At 34.9% G+C, this 21,583-nt stretch overlaps 2 protein-coding genes across 2 annotated transcripts; one reads left to right on the forward strand and one right to left on the reverse strand.

Moving 5' to 3' along the window:
- Nucleotides 1-157: 157 nt before the first annotated feature.
- Nucleotides 158-3,978, forward strand: LOC145601120 (tubby-like F-box protein 5). Its single transcript, XM_081657061.1, has 5 exons — nt 158-732; nt 2,026-2,443; nt 2,560-2,647; nt 2,825-2,954; nt 3,038-3,978. Exons 2-5 carry the CDS (start codon nt 2,087-2,089, stop codon nt 3,702-3,704), a joined length of 1,242 nt encoding a protein of 413 aa, XP_081513187.1. The 5' UTR covers nt 158-732; nt 2,026-2,086; the 3' UTR covers nt 3,705-3,978.
- Nucleotides 3,979-5,248: 1,270 nt separating this feature from the next.
- Nucleotides 5,249-10,433, reverse strand: LOC145602337 (U-box domain-containing protein 5-like). Its single transcript, XM_081658529.1, has 6 exons — nt 9,897-10,433; nt 8,771-8,843; nt 8,256-8,441; nt 7,903-8,010; nt 6,487-7,637; nt 5,249-6,353 (listed from the first exon to the last, which is right to left on the reverse strand). The coding sequence occupies exons 2-6, from the start codon at nt 8,825-8,827 to the stop codon at nt 5,624-5,626; spliced, it is 2,232 nt and encodes a 743-aa protein (XP_081514655.1). The 5' UTR covers nt 8,828-8,843; nt 9,897-10,433; the 3' UTR covers nt 5,249-5,623.
- Between the last annotated feature and the right edge of the window lie 11,150 nt (nt 10,434-21,583).

Here is a 21,583-nt window from a genome sequence, read left to right on the forward strand (position 1 = left end):
TGTTGGGTGGTGGTGGACAGTGGTGAGGGTGGTTATTAGGCGGAGGTGGGCAGTAGTGGCGGTTGTTTGGCGGTTTGGCACTAGGGGTAACATTGTAATTTCATTCATTAAATGCGGGCGATGTGATAAATTTGTGGGCGTCGTTTAGCGATTCATTTTTTTTACTGAAAACTCATTCAATACATCAGAAACCTTTTCTTTTATAGCAAAAAATAAACAAAAATAGCCCAGAAATCTTTTCTCTTTTCTTTTTACAAAGTAAATTCCTTTTTTTTTTTTTTTGGAAGCGGCGCAAAAATCGAGGAGAGAGAAACGAAAATGAGAAGAGACCCTCAATTCTGTAAACATTAGAAAAACCAAATAAAGTAGAGAGAGAAAAAGAAAGGTAGAAGAGTAAAATGGGGATCTAAAAAACTCTCTCAATTTCACGGGCAGAAGGTGGGGGGCAGCGGGCAGTTCTCGGGCACCACCAGAACTTCCGACCGTTACCGGCGTTGATCTAACGGCGGAGATTGAAAGAATGAGCTTATTTTTCAAAAATGTTGATCAGATCCAACCGTTTATCTGAGAAAATTATTCTGATTTGATTTGATTTGATTTTTGATTGATTCCAAAATTTTCTTTCAATCTCTCTCTTTTTGATCTGATTGCTGCTCATTTTTTTCTGGGTTTTGAATTTATACCCACTCTTTCTCTCTCCTCTTCTATCTAATCCCAGCTTTTCTTACCCAGGTTGGTTTTTTTTTTTTTTTTTTTTTTTTTTTTTTTTTTAATTTAAATATTTTTTTTGGGTTATTGTTGGGATTTGAAAAAATTGCTATTTTTGGGGTTAGAGCTGATAAGATCGACATTTATTGACATTTTTAGTGAATAAATTTGTTTCATTTTTGTGAAAATGTGATAGTTTTTGAATTTAATCTTCTAGAAATGTTCAAATTAGTTATTGCTATTTAATGTTCACCAAATTATATGAAAAATTGGTTGTTAATCACTTAATCGGATCATTTCGTGCTACTCTCTACATCAAAAGTTCTAGTTTTGAGTTAAAAAAATAAATAAAAATTAGTGTTATAATCACCGTCCAAATAAGAAGAACTTTTAGAGAAGGAAGGGTTTTGGCTTAGTTTTTGGAGTAGATTTTTGAATTGTTATAAAAAATCATAAATTTACAATCACCCATTTAATTAATTTTATCTTAGTTTTTAGGGTTTGGATTTTTATGTCGACTTAAAGGTTGTTGTAGATCTGCATATACAGATGCTTAAAAAAATGAAAAACAATAAAGCTCTCATTTTTTAATTAGGCTAACAAAAAAGAAAGTATTGTTAAAAATTCCAACTTTTTTAGGTGTAAGATGATGTATTTTGGCTGAAATTAAGTTGTTCTTATTTAGAGCATTGAATAATGATAATAAAAATGGTATACTTTGTTTGTTCTTTAGTTATGTTTGAGGGTTTAGTTGCAATTTGTTTTATTATTTATATTTTGATAATTAATACATGTAATAATTTGGTTTAATGTCATCATCAAAAGTATCAAACTACAAAACACTATTGTAATTTGACAAATTGACAACTGCTTATTCTGATGTATCTTAATTTGATTAGGTAGGAAGTGTTGAAAGATCATAGCTTATCTAAATCAAGATAATAACAGATTGTTTTTATGTTTAATAAACATACTAGTTGGATGCCTTGAAAGACCGACCTTACTCTGTCTAAATCATGACAACATTAGTTTGGTTTCAGGTGTCATCAAGCTCATTAGGTGCATGTATTAAAATAATTTGGTTTAATGTCATCATCAAAAGTATCAAACTACAAAACACTATTGTAATTTGACAAATTGACAACTGCTTATTCTGATGTATCTTAATTTGATTAGGTAGGAAGTGTTGAAAGATCATAGCTTATCTAAATCAAGATAATAACAGATTGTTTTTATGTTTAATAAACATACTAGTTGGATGCCTTGAAAGACCGACCTTACTCTGTCTAAATCATGACAACATTAGTTTGGTTTCAGGTGTCATCAAGCTCATTAGGTGCATGTATTAAAATAAAAGACCAAACTAGTCCAAAAGAAGATGTCCTTCAAGGGCATCGTAAGGGAGCTGAAAGAGATGAGAGAGGGGATCGGAAATCGGTCCAGACGGGGAGGAGAAGGGGGGAGGCAGTGGCGTGGGAGAACGAGATCACATATTGCACCTGATCAGGCATCACCTAATATTGAACAAGTTGAGCAAGGTCGGTGGGCGAATTTGCCATCCGAATTGCTTTTGGATATCATTAGGAGGGTTGAAGATACCGAGACTTCATGGCCTGCTAGAAGTGTTGTAGTATTTTGTGCTGCCGTTTGTAGATCGTGGAGAGATGTTACGAAAGAAATAGTTCAGACTCCAGAACAGTGTGGAAGGATCACTTATCCGATCTCTTTGAAGCAGGTATAACGGGAATTTTAGTGTGGTTCACCACTTACACTCTTATACTTGTATATAGAGTGTAGATTTATTATACTCTTCTTGACATCTAATTACCGTTGTATGTGAATTTATTGTAGCCTGGATCGCGTGATCAGCCTATACAATGTTTTATCAAAAGGGATAGAGCAACTTCTACTTTCCGCCTTTACTATGGATTGACGCCATGTAAGTCAAGTTTTTTTTTAATCATATACTTTGTATAGATATGTTTCTAGCCTTCTAGGAGCATTTTGCGTGGAGATTAGTGTGATATTTGTAGGATATCTGCTGAACAAGTTTAGGTTAAGTTGGGTTTTAGCACATAACTACGTATATGTCTAAATTAATAGTTCACTTTTGCAGCTGAAGACGAAAACGATAAGTTATTATTGGCTGCTAGGAAGATCAGAAGAGCAACAAGCACTGATTTTGTAATATCTTTAGTTGCAGACGACTTCTCAAGAGCTAGCAATGCATATGTTGGAAAGCTCAGGCAAGTTTACATTATTACATCAGATGTCAATTGCTGTCCAAGTGGTTCAATGAAAAACATCTGACAAATTATTATTATTTCAGGTCAAATTTTTTGGGTACCAAGTTCACCGTGTATGACAGCCAACCCCCGCAAGATGCAGCAGTTAAAACTAATAGTCGGTCTAGCCGGAGATTTCATTCTAAGCAAGTCTCTCCTAGAGTGCCTGCTTACAATTACAGCATAGCAACCATCTCTTATGAGCTTAGTGTTCTCCGCACCCGAGGGCCTAGGAGACTACATTGTGTCATTCACTCCATTCCTCTAGCTTCCATTCAAGAGGGAGGCTCTGCCCCAACTCCTCAATCTTTTCCTCAATCAATTCATGAGCAATGTCCACCCTCACCAGGCTTGCAAGGGAAGGAACAACCTATCAGTTTTAGCTCCACCAGTCTATCAGAGCCACCGCCTACCTTCTCAGATGACCGACTCATACTTAAAAACAAAGCTCCTAGATGGCATGAGCAGCTGCAGTGTTGGTGCTTGAACTTCAGAGGCCGAGTAACAGTTGCCTCTGTCAAGAATTTTCAGCTTGTGGCGGCTGTTGAGCCACACCACAACATCCCTGTTGCTGAGCAAGAAAAGGTAATACTACAATTCGGAAAGATTGGAAAGGATATATTCACCATGGATTATCGCTATCCACTCTCTGCTTTTCAAGCCTTTGCGATCTGTCTTAGCAGCTTTGACACAAAGCCAGCATGCGAATGACTTCTAGGGTTGATTTTAATGAGTTTCTCATCCCTTGTAAGGCTTGCCCTGTGATAGTTGATCATTGGGAATCTGCATCGATGGCCATGAGTGCCAACCTGCAGATTGTGGCGAGTGATCTTAACTGTGCAATCATGGAAAATTTTTATTGCAAAACATCAATGGATGTATATTTATGGTGCCAGGGGAAGTAGGTTATGTTGTAATTTCATTTTCCTTCAACTCGGTATTATTTACATGTATTCGCCTCGAGAGATACCGGTGGTTCATGAAATCCTTTTGGTTAGTTTGATCTGCTTATCAGTTTTGCACTGAGAATGGGTTAATCCTGATATTGAATTGAGATAAGGTATATACCAAAGCATAGTTGGCAGTGTTGATATTGAATTTTGTTTCCAAGTAGGTAGGATGTGGAGACTGTTAGCAGTCCTTTCTTAAAGTAAAACCCCAAACAGGATAATGCCCTAACCAGAAGGGCACAGAACCCGCCCCCCCCCCCCCCCCCCCCCCCGGGTTGTCTCTTAGAAGATGGGGGAGCCAAACTACCGAGCTCTTACTCGATCCACGTTAATGTTGATATTGACATCGATTGAGATCACGTCTATCTTCTTACTTTGTATATCGTATTAATATGGATACCAACAGCCATATCTTGTTTTGAAGTTGTATGGGGTTACCTTGAAAGCAGAATGGTGCTGCAACCGTATATTATGTCTCCAGTGCTGAATACAGCCAGTCAGCCAGCTAGATATGTGGGCTTGTTTAGGCCAGGATTTTGTAACATCATACTTCGTATTATATTAATGGGAGAGGTTTTTGTGAAGAGGAGAGAGCATGCACCTGCACCCACACGCACACCCACACAGGCACACATGCAACATGCTCTACTCGGACCAGACAACGCGGCCCGCACATGTGTGGCTTCGGAGCTCAAGTTTCTGAGTTTTTCACCCTAAGACAACTAGACAAGGCATATATGAACGTTTGAACTAAAATTATTACGTATAATCAGGATGTCTATATAATAAAGGTAAGAAAAAATAGGAAATATTGAGAGACCACTTTAACAAGAAAAACATGGCAAGCACCTAATGCATGTCAGAAAGCCCAATTTGATACTCTGTGAATTGTAACTTTGTAAGGCTAAGTCAAACAACTAATTTTACAGTGTTATTTTCCCGAATTTGTTATAAGAACTTTCCAATATTATGATTTCATATTTTTAAGAAGATTAGTATTTCTTCAGGATATTTTACGTCATGTTTACTGCTGTTCGTAAATCAGCTGATCATTTCTGTTCTTTACTTTTCTAAGGGATATACACATAAGATTGATGCTGTTCATTCAGATGTATAGCACAAACAAAGAAATTTTATTTGTATTCTGACAGGAAAATAGGAAAGTGACATTACATAGATCAACATTACAAACTAACTTACCATATAGAAAAAGAAAAATATTAGTATTTCCTCCATTTATAGAGGCTCTGTACAAGTTCCTGATTCTATTTGAAATTACATTTCTTGCAAATCAAAGAGAAACTATACACTAATGAAACAAAGAAACTACAGGTTACCTAACGGCCCGATTGATACAGCATACAAGATGATATTTTGGAGGTAACTGAAATGAGTATTTTTGGTAATTCAGTGGCAAAGTCTGAATGTTTTACCTCCAATTATTACCTCATACCAAACAGGTAAAAAAAAAATAATAATAAATAAAATTACATGGATGCTATATACATCAGTACATACAAAAGCTACTACATCAGTAATGGATCAGCTAGCAACTAGTAGTAAGTTAGCAAGTAGCAAATTAACCAATTTGACACTCTTAATCTACATCATTAGTTTACCTCAAAATTTTGGTTCAGGAAACAGCAAAGTTGCTACTCTTCATACCATTTGAAAAGATCTTCACTTCCTTCTGAAGAGCCTCCTGATAAAACCAGGTGGTTTGGAAGACTTTTGAGCAGAATTTCCCACATGACGAGCCACAGGTACATCACCAATAGATCTAGGGCACTCTTGCTTTTCTTCTTCATATCTAGTCTCATTCAGCTGCCGGAGCAATTCTGATGCAATTGCCTTTCCTTTGTCGCTTCCTTTGACTGATACATAATGGACAGCAGGTATACATCCCTCACGTATGACCTTTTGACAAAAATACTCGCGTTGAGAACATAAATCAAGAAGAATACGGACTGCATGCTCTTGGTCCTTGTAGCTGCATTCCTCAAGTACCTTAATGATTGATGCAATGCAGCCTTGGGTCTCAGCAATAGAAATCCTAGTCTCTTCAAACAGACACAACTTCTCCAAAATGCCTAAACAAGTTCCAGCAACTGAGCTATCTTCCAAGAAAGGAACCAATATAGGTATCCAATCTGAAGCTAAGTTGCACAATGAACTATCAATTCTCGATGATAGATTATACAGTAGTTTAAGGGCTGATTCTTGAAGATCTTTTTTGTGGCTATCAAGTATTTTGAGAACTGAAGTCAGAGCACCTGATGCTGCAAATCTGAAAAAATCAACCTCAGTAGATAATAATTCCATTATGGCAAGTGTCTCAGCAGCAGCTTCAGTTGCAAGGAAAGAAGCCAGGAGACGATATACATCCTCATTTAAAAGTGCGGGTTCCTTCCTGCAATAAGTCAATGGAAGTTAATAATAACATCATGCAAGCGAAGAATCATGATCTTGCTAGTTAAAACCTTGAAGAAAATGGAGGATACACGACTACACGTTTAGATCAATATGACTATGAGGAAAATCACCTCTTGGCTTGGAGAAATGTTGAAAGCACTTTAATTCCAGCCTTTTGAGCTTCATTATCACACTTGACAAGAGCTTCTTCCAAGAACAAAACCAATGGATCCAGAAAATTCTCGGAAGAGACAAAAGCACAAGAAGGATTATAGTCAATCAAATAAGTATTAACATCTTGAATAGCTGTACACTGTAATTCCCAAGGAAGTTCCCTGACATTAGATAAGAACCGTTTTCTAATGTCATTAATGCTAGAGTAGAACTGAAATTTTTGAAATTCAACATCAAGTGACTTCTTAATAGAGCCAAAACTGTTCTCAAGCTTAGCATGTGACATACTACTGTAACTGCTATCAAGAGATCCAAGGGATAAGTTGCTCATATCTATTCGAAGATTTATATCTTTCATAGAACTTGCAGTGCTACGTATGGAATTTGAAGAAGTCTCAAGGGAGCCATAAACTGATGTGACTATACTTGGGTCAGGAAATTCACTGCCATATTCCATAGACCACTTTAAGATCAACTTCCTCATGGTAGTATTGGGTGTAATGGACAGGTTAGATAGCTTCATCCCTGTTTTTGGACAGGTATCATGACCCTCATCAAACCATTTTTGTATGGATTCCCTTTCATAAGTTTGTCCAGAAGAAATCATAACAGGGTCATACATCAACCTAGAGGATAGGGGACATATAAATCCCTCAGGTGGGTCAGGCCTGCGAAGAGAGTTGAAATGATCTGCACAGGAATCAAGATCGGGAGACTGGGTTGTTATAGATTCACTGTCAGACATCACAGAGATGTAGGCTAAATCATGCTGAGTAGAGAAGCTTCTTGTTTGCCCTTGCACAATAAGTTTTTCATACTTGTTCAGGAGATAAAGAAGGTATTTCAGAGTCTTCCATTTTGGTGACCCTTCCTCTTTCACGTCATTAAGGAGATTCTTTAAGCGTCTTCTTTCTATCTTGAGGTCTTTTTGTGTCGTTAGATGAAGCATTGAAGCTGCAAACTGAAGCAACTCTATCTCTGAACTTCCAACCGAATTTACAGGAGATGGATCTTGCTGAAGTATTGCTCGTAACGCTTTGCCAGCCAATTCTTCACATGAGTCCAAGGAGAATTTTATACTTCTTAGACCACCAAGTATGTCAGACATCTGCCAAACACAAATATAGCTACTTACTGAATCGATTTTATGCCATGAAAATGAAATATAAGCATGAATTAGCAGTTTAGCACCACAGAACAAGAGTTTGGGAGGGCTGAGATTTTTTTTTTTTTTTGATAGGTTGTTAGATGTCCTTTCTTCTTATTAACCATGGAGGGAGTGGGTTTCTGCAGCAAAAGTGTTATATGGGAAAAATATAAAGATGAAGAAAGAAACAGGCATGAGCTGAAGAAGCAAAGAAAGTATGACAGACCTCCAGTTTCAAAGCCACAGGAACCATATTTTGAAGTTGGCTCAAATTTTGCTCCATACGATTTTTTGTTTTCTCAAATCTCGCTTTTACTGTCTCCCCTGTCATTGCCTGAAGTACAAAATAGAACGTCTTTATTTTGATATAATAGCTAAATTTTTCTCATTCCGCTATATTATTAAAGAATGAGCCAAGGATAAACTTCTTCATGCCTATTCAAACTGGGAAAACCCAGATTCAAACTCACAGGAAATATGGAATTGCAATTATAAATTTCATAAAATTCCAGGTTAACCCACTGAACTAAATGCTTGAGAATCTATTGGAGGGATTTTTGTTGTATTGGTTTTACATACCAGGTACAGCTTACTAGACATGCAGCAATTCTGAACAAGTTCCCTGGCTTTCTCAATAGCAATGCGTAAATGGGAAAGTGCCTGTAATCCTAGGGAGCACCTAGGTTGAGCTGCTTCGATAACTGGAATAATACTATCAATCATTTCAACAAGTCCCAGGAGTTGTGTACACATAGATATATGCACCTGCAAATGCAATAAAGAAGACTGTTATGATTCAAAAAGTTATACTGTTTGAGGAGAAAGACAACTATTTATCCATTTCCACAGATGATCCTCTTAGCAGAACCTTTTCGTTCACCATTGAAATTCTGTTTTCCAATTATGTATTTTAAATGACCTCAATGGAAAAAGATACTAGTTCAACAAATTCCGATCACATTGATAACTAAAAGTATATAACACAATCACATTAGTCTGAATTCTGTTAATAGAGAAAATATACTCAACATAATCAAGATTCAAGAAGCGTAACAACTGAAGATGGAATGAAGCAAGAACTGCATACTAATTACCTTAATAGAAAGAGTCTGCGTTGTTGTTTCCTGCACTTCAGAGACATCAGACCCCATCTGAAAGATTAGTGTCCTGGATCAAAAATAGAAATTAGGGTGGCTAATTTTGTTAAGACAAATTCTGAAATAATGTTTAGTTTTCAGTTTTCAACACCAAACTAGTGAAACTACATTTGTCTATTTGAGCATTCAGGAAAAAGATTGGATTTGATGCACATCAGCCATTCACATAAAGTAAAAACACACGAGGGAGGATGAACTCAGCATGTAGCACGTTTATGTCTTAGAGATCAAGACTAACGAGGTATAAATAACATGTTTGACCATAGCAAGAACTCCAGAAGTTTCCTGGGATTTGTAGAGACAGATAGGCCAACCATACACGGGGAACCAACGGATGCAATCCATTATCCTATCCATCAATAAAATTTGTTCCAACCCTAACCCAGGCTTACCTTAGACATGAGCGATGAGCCTGAATCTAATTTGGACATTCAAGCAGCTATGAAATTCTTTGCTATTACCCCCAAGATAGAAACAAGTCATTATCATCATTATATCATTATATCATTTGTTCATATCCTACGTTCTACACTCGCAATGCCAAAGGATCATCATCCTTAAGACTGGTGCTAGGCTGTTAGATCATGCCTGATTGCCTGCTAAATTTTGAAAATCTTAACCCAAGCACGACATGTGACCCGGACATGCCATTGTAAGGTTAGGCCAGGCCAACTTTGTGTCAGAAAAGCTCATTGCCAACTTCAATCATCCTAAATTCCTATCCAAACCAAGACTGATCAACCTATGAACCCATACTTTCAATCCTCAAGTACCAAAATGTCAACCAAGTAAAGATCTAAACAGACAAGGCAGCATGCAGTATACAATAAACATACATGAAAAGTGAGAATTTAACATTTAACTACTCTACCTTCTATAAAAATGAAATTTAAAAAAAATAAAAAAAGAATAGCCAGGAATAAAGCAAGCAATATACAAGCAGTCAAGAACCCACTAAACAACTTTGGTTGACATATTATAAAAATGATTTCAAAATTCAAAAAAATCTTATTCCAAACTAATTATACTAATAATATCAAAGAAAAATGAAAAAAGGGAGTACCAGAAGACCAATAGTAGAGAGCAACCCAGAAAATTGTTGGGTTTTTATTTTCTTCCCTTATCAAACCTTCACAGTTTACCTTGATTGTCCAATTAGCATCCAGGACAAAGATTACAACCCCCAAAAAAAAAAACTTAAAAAAAAAAATTAAATATAAATAAAAATCCTACTGCATCATACAATTCAGAAATCCTCCCAAAACCCACCTCTAAATGAATAATTTACAAAGCAGAACAACAAGAAAAAGGACTTTTTATTTTTATTTTTTATAACAATTTATAATTTTAAGTGGGTAAGAAGAAAGAACATAGAAATGAAATAGGGACAATGGAGAATCAAAATTATATGAAGATGAACGTTGCAGAAGAGGAGGAGAGGAAAATACAATAAAGTAATAAAGAAAAAAAAGATGTTTTTTTTTTAAAAAAGATGAAATTATTAAAGCTAAGTATCCCGGCAAAAAAAAAGCAGCTTGACTATTTCCAAATTTCTACTTGTATAAAGATGAACAAGAAAGGGGCCGCCGCTCAATTTTGATGGACCTCGTCCTTTACTTCTTGGTTTTGTTTCTGGTAACATTGGTCATTGGTATACTTGTCAATTCTATCAGAAAAATATATTCTTAATAATTAATTAAATTTTCTATTCTTGGTCAATCCAATGACAAACTTTGTCTAGCGTTGTGTATATAATTAGGAAAACTATAATTCTGTTTAATTCTCAACATTAGTTTAGTTTAGTTTAGTGGTTGTGGTCAATTGTTGCACACCATAAGTTAAACTCTTTAGGGATTAGCAAATCTTAAGATATTCTAATTTATGAAAATTGTTCAAAATTTTGTTGAATACGTGAAGTTGGACTTTCTGTGGAAAGGTTCACTCACTCGAGAAAAGAAAAACGAAAGAGTCACTCATCCAAAGAATTATGCATTTCTTATTTACAAATAATGAAATAACTCATCACCCAAATATGACTCAAACTAATTTAACCTGAGCCAAAACCGGGATAAGGTGTAGAGTTTAGTGAATGAGTGAAAATGACTGATGTTTGTTCTACTCCTAGCGTTTTGGGTAGGTAAGAAATTCAATACAAAAATAATGAGCTATTCCAAAAAGTGACCATGCACGATGCACCCTTTATATCCTATCCATTTATACTACCATCATAAATTCATAATTAATCTCTTGTCTCCCATAATTGAATGATGATTGTCTCATACTAACGTACTACAGAACTCAATAACAATATTCTCCTTCGTGTGACTTTGTTCAATCCAACCAAACTTAACTAAACCAAGACTAGAAAAAAAAAAAAAAAAAAAAAACAAAAGCTTATGTTAGACAGCAAAAGAAGTTAACGAATAAAGACCGAGTTCTACATACTAATCTACTCCCTCCATTTCATAACGATTGTTACATTTTTCTTTCTGAGTCTACCACAAAATATTCCCCCTATTTCATTTTTAGTTAGCAAGTCGCACCATTACTCTCTATTTTACCGATTACCCCACACACTAAACAACAAATCTATCTATTCACTCAATACAATTGATGTAGTGAACATTGGAAATGGGACAATCGTTATTCTTTAATGCACGGATGTAGTATCTTATTGACTCGGATCAAACACCCAAAGGGGATTGCACTGAATTTGTTCCCTAAATATTGCATGCCCCAAATTTACATCACTAACGTGTAAACAAGTACATATGCACAAAGATTTTCACTAAAAGAGCATATGCCAAGTTTCCCTGACTTCAACAAGCAAACTTTGTCCTACGAGTCTAAGACATATCATAATAAATGGCACACAAAAATTGAACTAATGCATTTGAATTCTCCTACTGTATGATACATGAATGCATACAACATTACAACCTCCTACATCATCTAAATTGGACTCTTGCATGGTTATGATCTTCCCTTGAACCTTTTCCTACCAAGCACCAATCTACAACATACTATAATAATTCATGATTGTGATCACAAATCAAAGAAAAACAAAAATACAGGTAAGAGAAAATTAAACTCAATCCCGTATCTAAAGAGTGTTGAAAAATTGATCAAATAAACTTTTAAAACATCACCAAACTACAAACGAGTAGGATACAAAACTGTTATGTGCCATGTCACCAATAGTTTTAAATACTACGGAGTATGAAATACGAAGTAAAATACTTTCCTTTAAAAAAAACTACTTCAAAACTCATTTAATGTGCTAGTGTACCACCAATAAGATACGAAATTGAACTATTTGTCGATCTCTAAAATCAAATGTGAGTTCCTCTGAACTTTTGGGCATTTCCTTAAGTAGGGTAAACACTCGTTTGGCTAAGGCATCTAACTTTAATTCAATTCCTTCACATGTGTTGAACATGCATTTACATTAAAGGCCAAATAATTCATAAGCATGGGCTTAAAATCTCCCTTGAAACTTTATTTTATTCATCGAATCCAGCATGCTACCTAATGAACTACGTATTCTATAAAGATAATCATACCATGTGACCATCAATCCGTTGAAAATTACCAAGTGAAGAAGTTAACCTTCAATGCCAAATCAAATGATCCTCAATTGGGTTACGAGTATAACATGAAAAAAAAAAATTAAAAAAAATAAATAAAAACTACACATTCAAGCTTTATAAGTCATGGTTAATCTCATTCTCTTATTTTGCAAATCTTTTGGTCACGAGATCTTTACTAATATAATTGTAGACGAAGGGAGTACTTTTAATATTATCGAGGGATCACTAATCAAAGAATTCAACAAAAGCCATCCACATCAAAAATAATACCCAAGAGCTCGTATCTTTATTAATCCAATTATGCACGTCATTACCACATTGGAAAAACACAATATTTCGTTTGTTAAATTCTAATTAACTAAGAAAAGGAATTATAATAAACATAATATCAAACAATAGGATTATATTCTCTCTCACAAGTCACACCCAATATATATTAAAATATTCTGGTAGGCCAAACATGAATAAAATAGATATATACTTCGTATACGAAATTCCAATGGGCCAAAAGGATAAGAAAAAAAAAAGGCATTGACTTCACATGTTATAAATTATACAAGTATATGCACAATATGAAAAGGTTCCTTTTCATTAAACATAAACCTCAAACAGTACTTGGTTAACAAAGTTTGATGTAAGCCCGAATCGAAGGTAACATCCAAATATGCCGCTGTTGCACTAGCTGTTATGCACTCGTAGCGTTAATGGTGTACAATCAGGTCCATTGTTATACCATGCACCATTACAATGTGCGATTGAGACTGAAAGCCTATGTACAATAGAGAGAGTGAGAGACATAGAGTGATAGATCATATCACTCGTATGTTTATATAACCTCTACTCTTATTAGTAACTTCTATTGTCCTATATGGCTCATTCGCACCAAAAAAAAAAGGCACATATGACCATTTCTCCTATAAAATCTGACGGCAAGATCAGAAATCAGAATGGTGCACGGATACACAATACACCTAATTGCAACAATATAATTTAGGGTCAAGGTTCCAAAATTCTACTTTTACAATAATGAGCAGCTAAGAGCCTAAGAACAATTCAAGGATAAGCTTAATTGAAGTATCAAGTATGCAAGACTAACTTTGTTCATTCATTTCCATTCCATAATAAAACAAAAACCACTTTGGTCATTCATTAAACATAGGGAACAAGTCAGCAAGATGGGGCCATGGACATGTAAAGTGTTAAACGTAGGACGTATACTTAATGATTAATAATTACGTGTTAAATAAGAAGTTAAATATAGGAAAACAAAGAATATATACCACTAAACAAACGATCGATGTGTGATGTAATCATACAAATAATTTCTAAAATTATTAGTCCATAACTTTGTATTATTATAAAGTTTACCATTAATTAAAACGGCTATTTTTAAACTAAGTTAATTTTGTATGCGTAAGATTCACTGTCCATCAAAGAGCATGCAATTCTCTATCACTTCATTTGTAATTTTGCATTGATGCCCTAAGCTAAAGAAGGGAATGAGAGGTGTATAACTATACTCCAATATACCCCATCAAAAACAAAAGAAAAAACATACCATAGTTTTTTTTTTTAGGCACTAGATTATAGGTTTTACGGTAACTTGGGGTAATTTTTTTCAGGCGTTATAAGAAATCTTCCTTGCAAGGTACGACCAAGTTTATTACATAGTTCAGAGATTGAACTTTCTTAAAGAGTCTAGGATAAATACACGGTTAACCCTTGAATATATCGTGATGTCAAACTGTTGGACATTTTCACGTTCTTTTGGTGTTTGACTAGTTTGAACTTTGGCAAACTGTTTGTACTAACAGAAGGGTAAAATTATACGGAGTAGTTAAGAAATGTAGGACAAAAAAATGCTTTAATTGGAGTAATTTACTTACTTCTGATTTTGATTACAATTTTCAATTATAGTTTTTTTTTTTTTTTTGGAGGAATTACAGCTTATTTTAGTACAACCCTAATAATTATATACTCCCTAAATCATATTCCAAAATAAAAAATACATGTTTTCAAGGCTTTTGTTTCTCTTATTCAAGTCAAATATTTCATCGAGGTGATTATGTAGGTTATGGTCACCAACTAATTGTTGTAGAAAATGTTGTACTAACAAACGTCTAACACCATAGATTATTGTTAAAAGACTATAAAAAATAGTTTAGAGATTACAAATGGAATATTTTAGAGATTACAAATGAATGTGTCAAATAATGCTGCTTGTCAAAATATATGAAGTACTCTATCAACTCTAATCTCCGCATCACAAAGTTACAATATATTATCATTAGCAACTCATTCCTTCTTCGTACTAAAATAACAATAACTCAATAAAGGATAGGATGGTCAAAAGTCAACTAAACCAACCCACCCTCCTCCCACAAAAAAAAAAAAAATAAAATAAAATAAAATAAAAACAATTTTTTCTCTATTCGATCAAAATCGCAATTATTTAATTTTTGTATAGGTTGTATTAAATTTAGATCATACAAAGTATATTTTCAATAATAATATGATAAAAAAAAAAAAATAGTAATGCGTAAAATGTAATATACATACGAAGTATATTTTCAATAATAATATGATAAAAAAAAAATAGTAATGCGTAAAATGTAATATAAACATATTTTTTAATGGATGTAAAAGGTTATTGAATTAATTTAATGTATATTTTCCATATACTTCTGTGTTGAAGATGGTTGGGCTAAGGGAGAAAATAAATTGAGATGCGATCATATGCTTGTAGTGACTCACAAAAATGATCTAATGATAAAACGATTTTACGCAAATGTCCTAGTAGAAGTTGTAAATTGTCATAAGTGATAATTAAACTAACAATACCAATTGGCTGTTAGTGTAGTGGTGATTGGAACTACACTTGATAGGGAGCCTATGTTCGATCCCCCGCAGCAACAATTGGGAGATGACTGAAATCTAACCATCCAAAACTGATCCCAACCTGGATTAGTCATTTACGATTAGTAATACGTAGTTTCTAGTAAAATACTCCGTTTCGTACGGTCAACACTTGAAGAACGAAGTCATTAGCTCACTCTCGGCGTGGGTTCCACGTGACGTAGATCAACTATACTATTTTTATTGACCGCTAAAAAGTATGGGTCAATTCCACAACCCCACTTCTAAAGTTCTAAATAAACCTTTCACACTACCAGTAAGGTAATATCAATAGAGGCTAAAAACAACACCCTTATTTTGTAGAAGGTGTGATTTGGTCCAGTATTAACAGGCTACCACAAATTTAACAGATGATTTTCAAGATGCATTTTAAACATTAGATATCTTCATTTATTTATACGTAAAATATTTCTTCGTTTTCTCATGCGTAGAGAGTAGTACTCCGCGTTGCAAAATCTCCCATGAGTCCATGACTATGCTCTTTCTTATAGGTTAATGGAAGTTTATGAATAAAGATTTAACATATAACCAAAAAAAAAAAAAAAAAAAAAAAAAAAAAAAAAAAAAGAAGAATATATAGGGTAATTTTTTGGAGACGGGGGGAGTACTCGGCATAGCGGAGTAACAAAATCCATGACACAAGAGCCATACAATTAATTGTTCTCCACCTTTATAGAATAGTAGAAGGAATCATGGAAAGCAAATAAGCAATCAACTTATCAAGGCATCCACTTTTTAGAAAGAAGATTGAATTTTTTAATTATTGATATTTTAAATCAAATAGGAAAAAATATTCAATTATAAATACAAATACAATTCTTCAAGCTGCATACAATGACTCAAAAATGAAATACTTCGTTGTCTTTAATCGTATATACAAAGATAATTCATCAACTGCTTAAAAAAAATAAGGGTTTAATCATCAACTGCCCCAATTGACTGTGTTTTATCATTCACTTCTAATTAATACCAAAATAGGAGATATATTAAATGCTTATAACCTATGACATTCTTAATTAATCCTTTCTTGCCTCTCCATTCTAAAAACAGGGCATTTAAATTTATAACAAAATGGTTTTCTACAAATAATGTCTAACTCTAACCCCTAAATGTATTGTGCACTTGGAAACACTGCTCCAAGCCTCCTAAATGCAGTTACGGCACCTGAAAGGGTCACAAGGACTCACAACTAATTGACTAATCTTTATGTCACAAAGATGCCAATAACTCAGACTACTCAAACAGTGAAACTTCAATTCCCAGCAACCATATTCCTTCTTAGCTATGTCATTCACAACTTCACTAATAATGTTACACAAGTATAGACTTGGCCACTTGAGAGACACTCGTGGTTAGTTTTTTCAGGAAGTTGATTTTCTCACATAATCTAATTTCCTACAAATATATTACATGAGTATTGTGTAATGAGTCAGGGGAAGCTAAACTTCCTAGAAAACTTAAAATCCTACAGTATGTTTTAGCCAAACAATCATCAGATTCTTTGACTTCTCTTTTTTCTCATATTATTTCGTTAATCATACAAGCACATTTTAGTCACCAAACAATGACTCGATCATTTATATCATTAGCCCATAAGTCAAGGGTAGCTTTCTCAATTTCTCTCCTTATGCAATCTATCTTACGGGCTGCTCTTTGCTTGCTAAGCAAAAGAATCAGCTCCTTTTTGTCTCCTCTTAACCAACACTTCCGTTGTTGCATCAAGTATACAATATCACCTACGGATTACTCCATATGATTCATGTTGGAGGAGGGAATAAAACATTACATCATTAACAGAACAGAAGAGATAAAATGCAATTCAAATTTGGGTTCTTGGGTTCACTTAAACTATCTTTTTGTACTCGGATGCTCATAGGTGCATATTCGCTTTCTTCGTGTCACTTTCTAGGGTGCAAAAAACATGTGCAGCAGTACAAAGATTTCTGAATTCTTGTGAATCCTACTTGGGGATTATTTGGAATGGTGAAAATCATTTAGGGGAATCCTGGAGTCATTAAAAAGGTTGTAGATGGGTGGAGGCGATGGTAGTGATTAAAAGCGTCTGGTTCCACTGCAGATTTACGAAACTCTCCTAAGAGAATCCCATACGTAGCCATACCCTTCCAACCATACATAGTTAGACTATTCCTAACTCCCAAGTCCTTAGAGACCCACACGAAAATAACTCTGATATTGAAACAGGCAAATCAAGCTTTTGTGTAATCAAATCATAACAGAGAGGTACAGTCCGTACGAATCAATACATATACCGCAATAATCATAGTTTAAAATTATTGTTAATGAATACTACATATTCATAGTTTAAAATATATTCCAGAGACGGGCAAAAAAAGACTTAATTTAATGGGTATTTTTCGATATACAAGCCATGCATAGAACAATTTGGGATAATCATTAATAGATTAGGGGATATTTGGGGAAGAAAATCTCTTGATATTGGGTGATTTGCCCATCTCTGAACACAGTAATCATGATTTTATGGACACGGCTCAAAGCTTAAGGGCATTGACACATAATCTTAGCCAAAAATACTTTTTACTCACCTGTTATTTACTTTCTCACATCTCCCCCAGCTTCATGCTTTCGCTTGTAATTTTGTCAACCTCCATATCTCATTGCAAGCTGAGAAAACCTATATCATAAAAAAATTCTTGCATTAGACTTCCGGCTAATGTTTTCATTTTATTTGAATTTCATGGATGTTCATGTTCAATATATTTTTCAATCTCACAGGTAGTTTTACAACACCATTGTGCACCAATTGTGTGAAGGGATGAAGATGGCCTCCGTACATGAACTCATTCTTACATGTGGTGCACAACAGCTCAAAAATCCAAATTCATTATCATAAAATAGCACCGAACTATTGGTCATTGAGGGTACAGAGTTCGGCGGTCAGCCAGATGGTTAGGCACACGTCTCCCATATCAAGTTCATGGGTCTAACCGGCTAAACACACATGATTGGGGCAGGGGGGCAGGGGGCAGTGGGGTGGGGGTCATGGTCATAGATTACACTTGAATTAGCTGGGCTAGGCTTGTAAACACAGGCCCAAGTTAATCATCAAAAGAAGGGAGTGCCAAAATTATGCCCTGATAAGATTCGTCCGCAAATCTCATATCTTTGTATTCACTATGAGACAAAGTAGAAAAAACACTATGGTCTACTGTCTACTCTAGTTTTTCATCCTTGGCATCAAAGTAGAGAGATAATCTCCTCTACGTGCTTCAAGATGGAGACATAATTAGATTCGAAACAAAACCATTTCAAGTCTAAGTTTCTAACAAACAAACAGGAGTAAGAAGATCTTAGCTTAAGCCTAATATACCCTGCATTTTTTATTTGTTTAACCTGCAAATATCACTTAACCATGCACATCAGCACATTCATCAGACATCATTGGCATATTACAGTACTAGCTTAGGGATAAAATTAGTGACCATAAAATATGCACGAGTAAAAAAGACTTAGAAGATAACGAGATTCGAGATATTAGCATCATCATCATGATCAACCTTAAGGACCATTGTGGGTGGATATCTCTTTCACATTTTTAGATCCCTCTTCCTCCAATGGTACACAGGTACAAGCTCCACCCAGTCACCCGCCTTACTCTCTTTCCTTCCTGGAAAATGAAAACCAATCGAAGTGTTTATCCTGCGCAAAATTATATTCTTCTAGACTAGTCCAACAAATTAGAATTTAATAAGATAAAAATCAAGATTAGCGTTAATTCCTTCTATCTAATGTTCCTTTATCCTCAAGGCGTCACAAGAAAAGTACACAGATATATGAATGAAATATCTTATATGAATCAAAATAAACTGTATTATTCTCTGACATTATCCTCTTGAATTTGTCCCTATCTAGGTTCTCTCCTTTCTCTTTATACAAGCTTCAATATCTGATTTTTATCAATAACATATACTCATTTACTGCATCGATACACACTTAAGTATTTGGGGAGGGGAGTAAAGTCAACAATAATATGATTTTTCATGAACTCTATTACCTTACGCACAAAACAAAAAGGAAATCTAACCAGTCATTTGAAATTCTACAAACCTAAAGTAGTATGTGTCAACGTAAATGTAATATTTGTTTACATACATACATATAGGATGGTCACATACTTGCAAACTACTCTGAAAGCAAGTCAAGAATCCACAAGGACATATTTACTAATTGGAAAGCAAGCACCATTAAAACGTCAAATTATAAGTGTAGGCTATGCTTTATTCCATACCTCAGCATTTGAAAGAAGAATTTCATGTTTTAATGCCTGAATAGAGACAAAGATGTACTTGAATTTAATTGAAATGAATGGACAGCAGTCATTCCACTTAATAAAAGGGTTAGATGCTACAAGCAACTTGCTCAAGAGAAAATAAAATGCAAAAAATCATACATAATAGTTTTAAGTATATGCCATATGTTTCAACAAGAAATAAACTACTCGCTCACTGAATAAATGCACTCCATATCTTGATTGAATAAAAGCAAGTGGAAGAATAACAATCCGCTCAGATATAAGAATCACAAGCGAGAAGATCTTTGAAGATGTGACGTGAACCCAATTGAAGTGTATTAGTTCCTATATATGGTATCTGTGTATGATGTTGCCTAAAGGAATCATGTAGCTAGGTAGGTATAAAAGGTTATTTGATCCGTACAAAGTGGTGAGCAAGACCTTTTTGAAGTTTTCTTCTTCAACCACTAAAACCACCTAAATGTAAAAAAAGTGGAGTTATTCTCCAGTGTAGTGCAGCAAATTAAACCAGTACACACGATTATGTCAGCTGAAGACAGATATTGATGCTTGGTTGCTAAGAAGATGCTGCTGCTCTCACTTGAGCAATTCATAAAAAGAACAATTATTATGATAATGATCTCTAGTTTAGCTTTTGGCTTTTCATTATCACTCTATTAGATTTGGCTCCCTGGCCAAACACTAGGAGAGCCAGGGAGTGAAGCCTGAAGTTGGGTGTCTATTCAGACTCCTTTGCCACAGGTCATTACCCTTGCTGTTTCAATAAGGGGAATCTAGAGAAAGCCAATTTCGGATACAAGTTGCAGTATATTTGTACTTCACATAATCAGCTCTACCATGAAAATAAATTTTTTGATACTTAGTAGCATATTCTTTATTAGACTGCATCTAGGATTAAATACAGTACCACATTTAAGTCCTGGGCAAGTTGATTGTATCAATATACGTGAACTAAACCCAACAAAGATTTCAACACAGGCCACTGGGAGGAAAAGAGGAGATATTTACCCCAAAAAAAACAGATTAGAATTTAGAAATCAGGCACATTGAGTTGGGCATCATTCTGGGGAACATACCAAAAAAAGAACAGCATGGGAATAAATGACGAGGGTTAATGGAGAATACACTAGTGGGGATTAAATTATCCTTAGGAATTAAAAAAACAAGAAGGAAACTTAGCAACTAATGACAAATGCGAAGAGAATTAATCTGCTATTATATAAAGATAATCTGGCTTGGGAATGGTATGTTCTATACAGACACTCATTGGCCTGAACAAATTGTGGTTTCAAAAGAGGGAAGGGTCACCACTAGGAATACCTTTTGCAGGATTCTCACAGCTGGGACTAACCCCACAAACAACTTTTCCTCCAGTTTATAAGGAGGTAACTCTGTTAATCTCAAACCATTCCCATCCTCAATCCAAGGAGTCTTCCTGTACTAAAGTGACTAGTCCTTTTCTCCGGTCACAATTCTTTTGCTGCTCATTTCCTCCTTGAACGTTTGGATTGTCAACCAAAAAATAAACCTCCCTGACCTCATTCATCCATACATCCAGAAACACCAAGACTTCAATTAGTCATTTTACAGTCACAGATGGCATCATGCAGTTCCAACTCCTCATGGACAACCAAACAAAACAAACTGTTCGAAAAGGCCTTGGCTTTATATGATAAGGACACCCAAGACCGCTGGCAAAAGGTTGCCAATGTTGTTGGAAAATCTCCCGAAGAAGTAAAAAGGCACTATGAAATCCTTGTTGAAGATGTTAAAAGCATTGAGCAAGGTCAAGTCCCATATCCTTATAGATCAACTGGAAACAATGGCTAAACATCAAAATCTGCAAATGAAGGTAATCTTAATATTGCTCTTAACTGATCAGCTAAAACATCAATCACTTGCCACCATACATTGCATACATGATACATCATAACTCATGCAGCATATCTTCCT

Source organism: Chenopodium album, chromosome 21, assembly GCF_948465745.1.
Source record: "Chenopodium album chromosome 21, dcCheAlbu1.1, whole genome shotgun sequence".
NCBI classification, from domain to species: Eukaryota; Viridiplantae; Streptophyta; class Magnoliopsida; order Caryophyllales; family Amaranthaceae; genus Chenopodium; species Chenopodium album.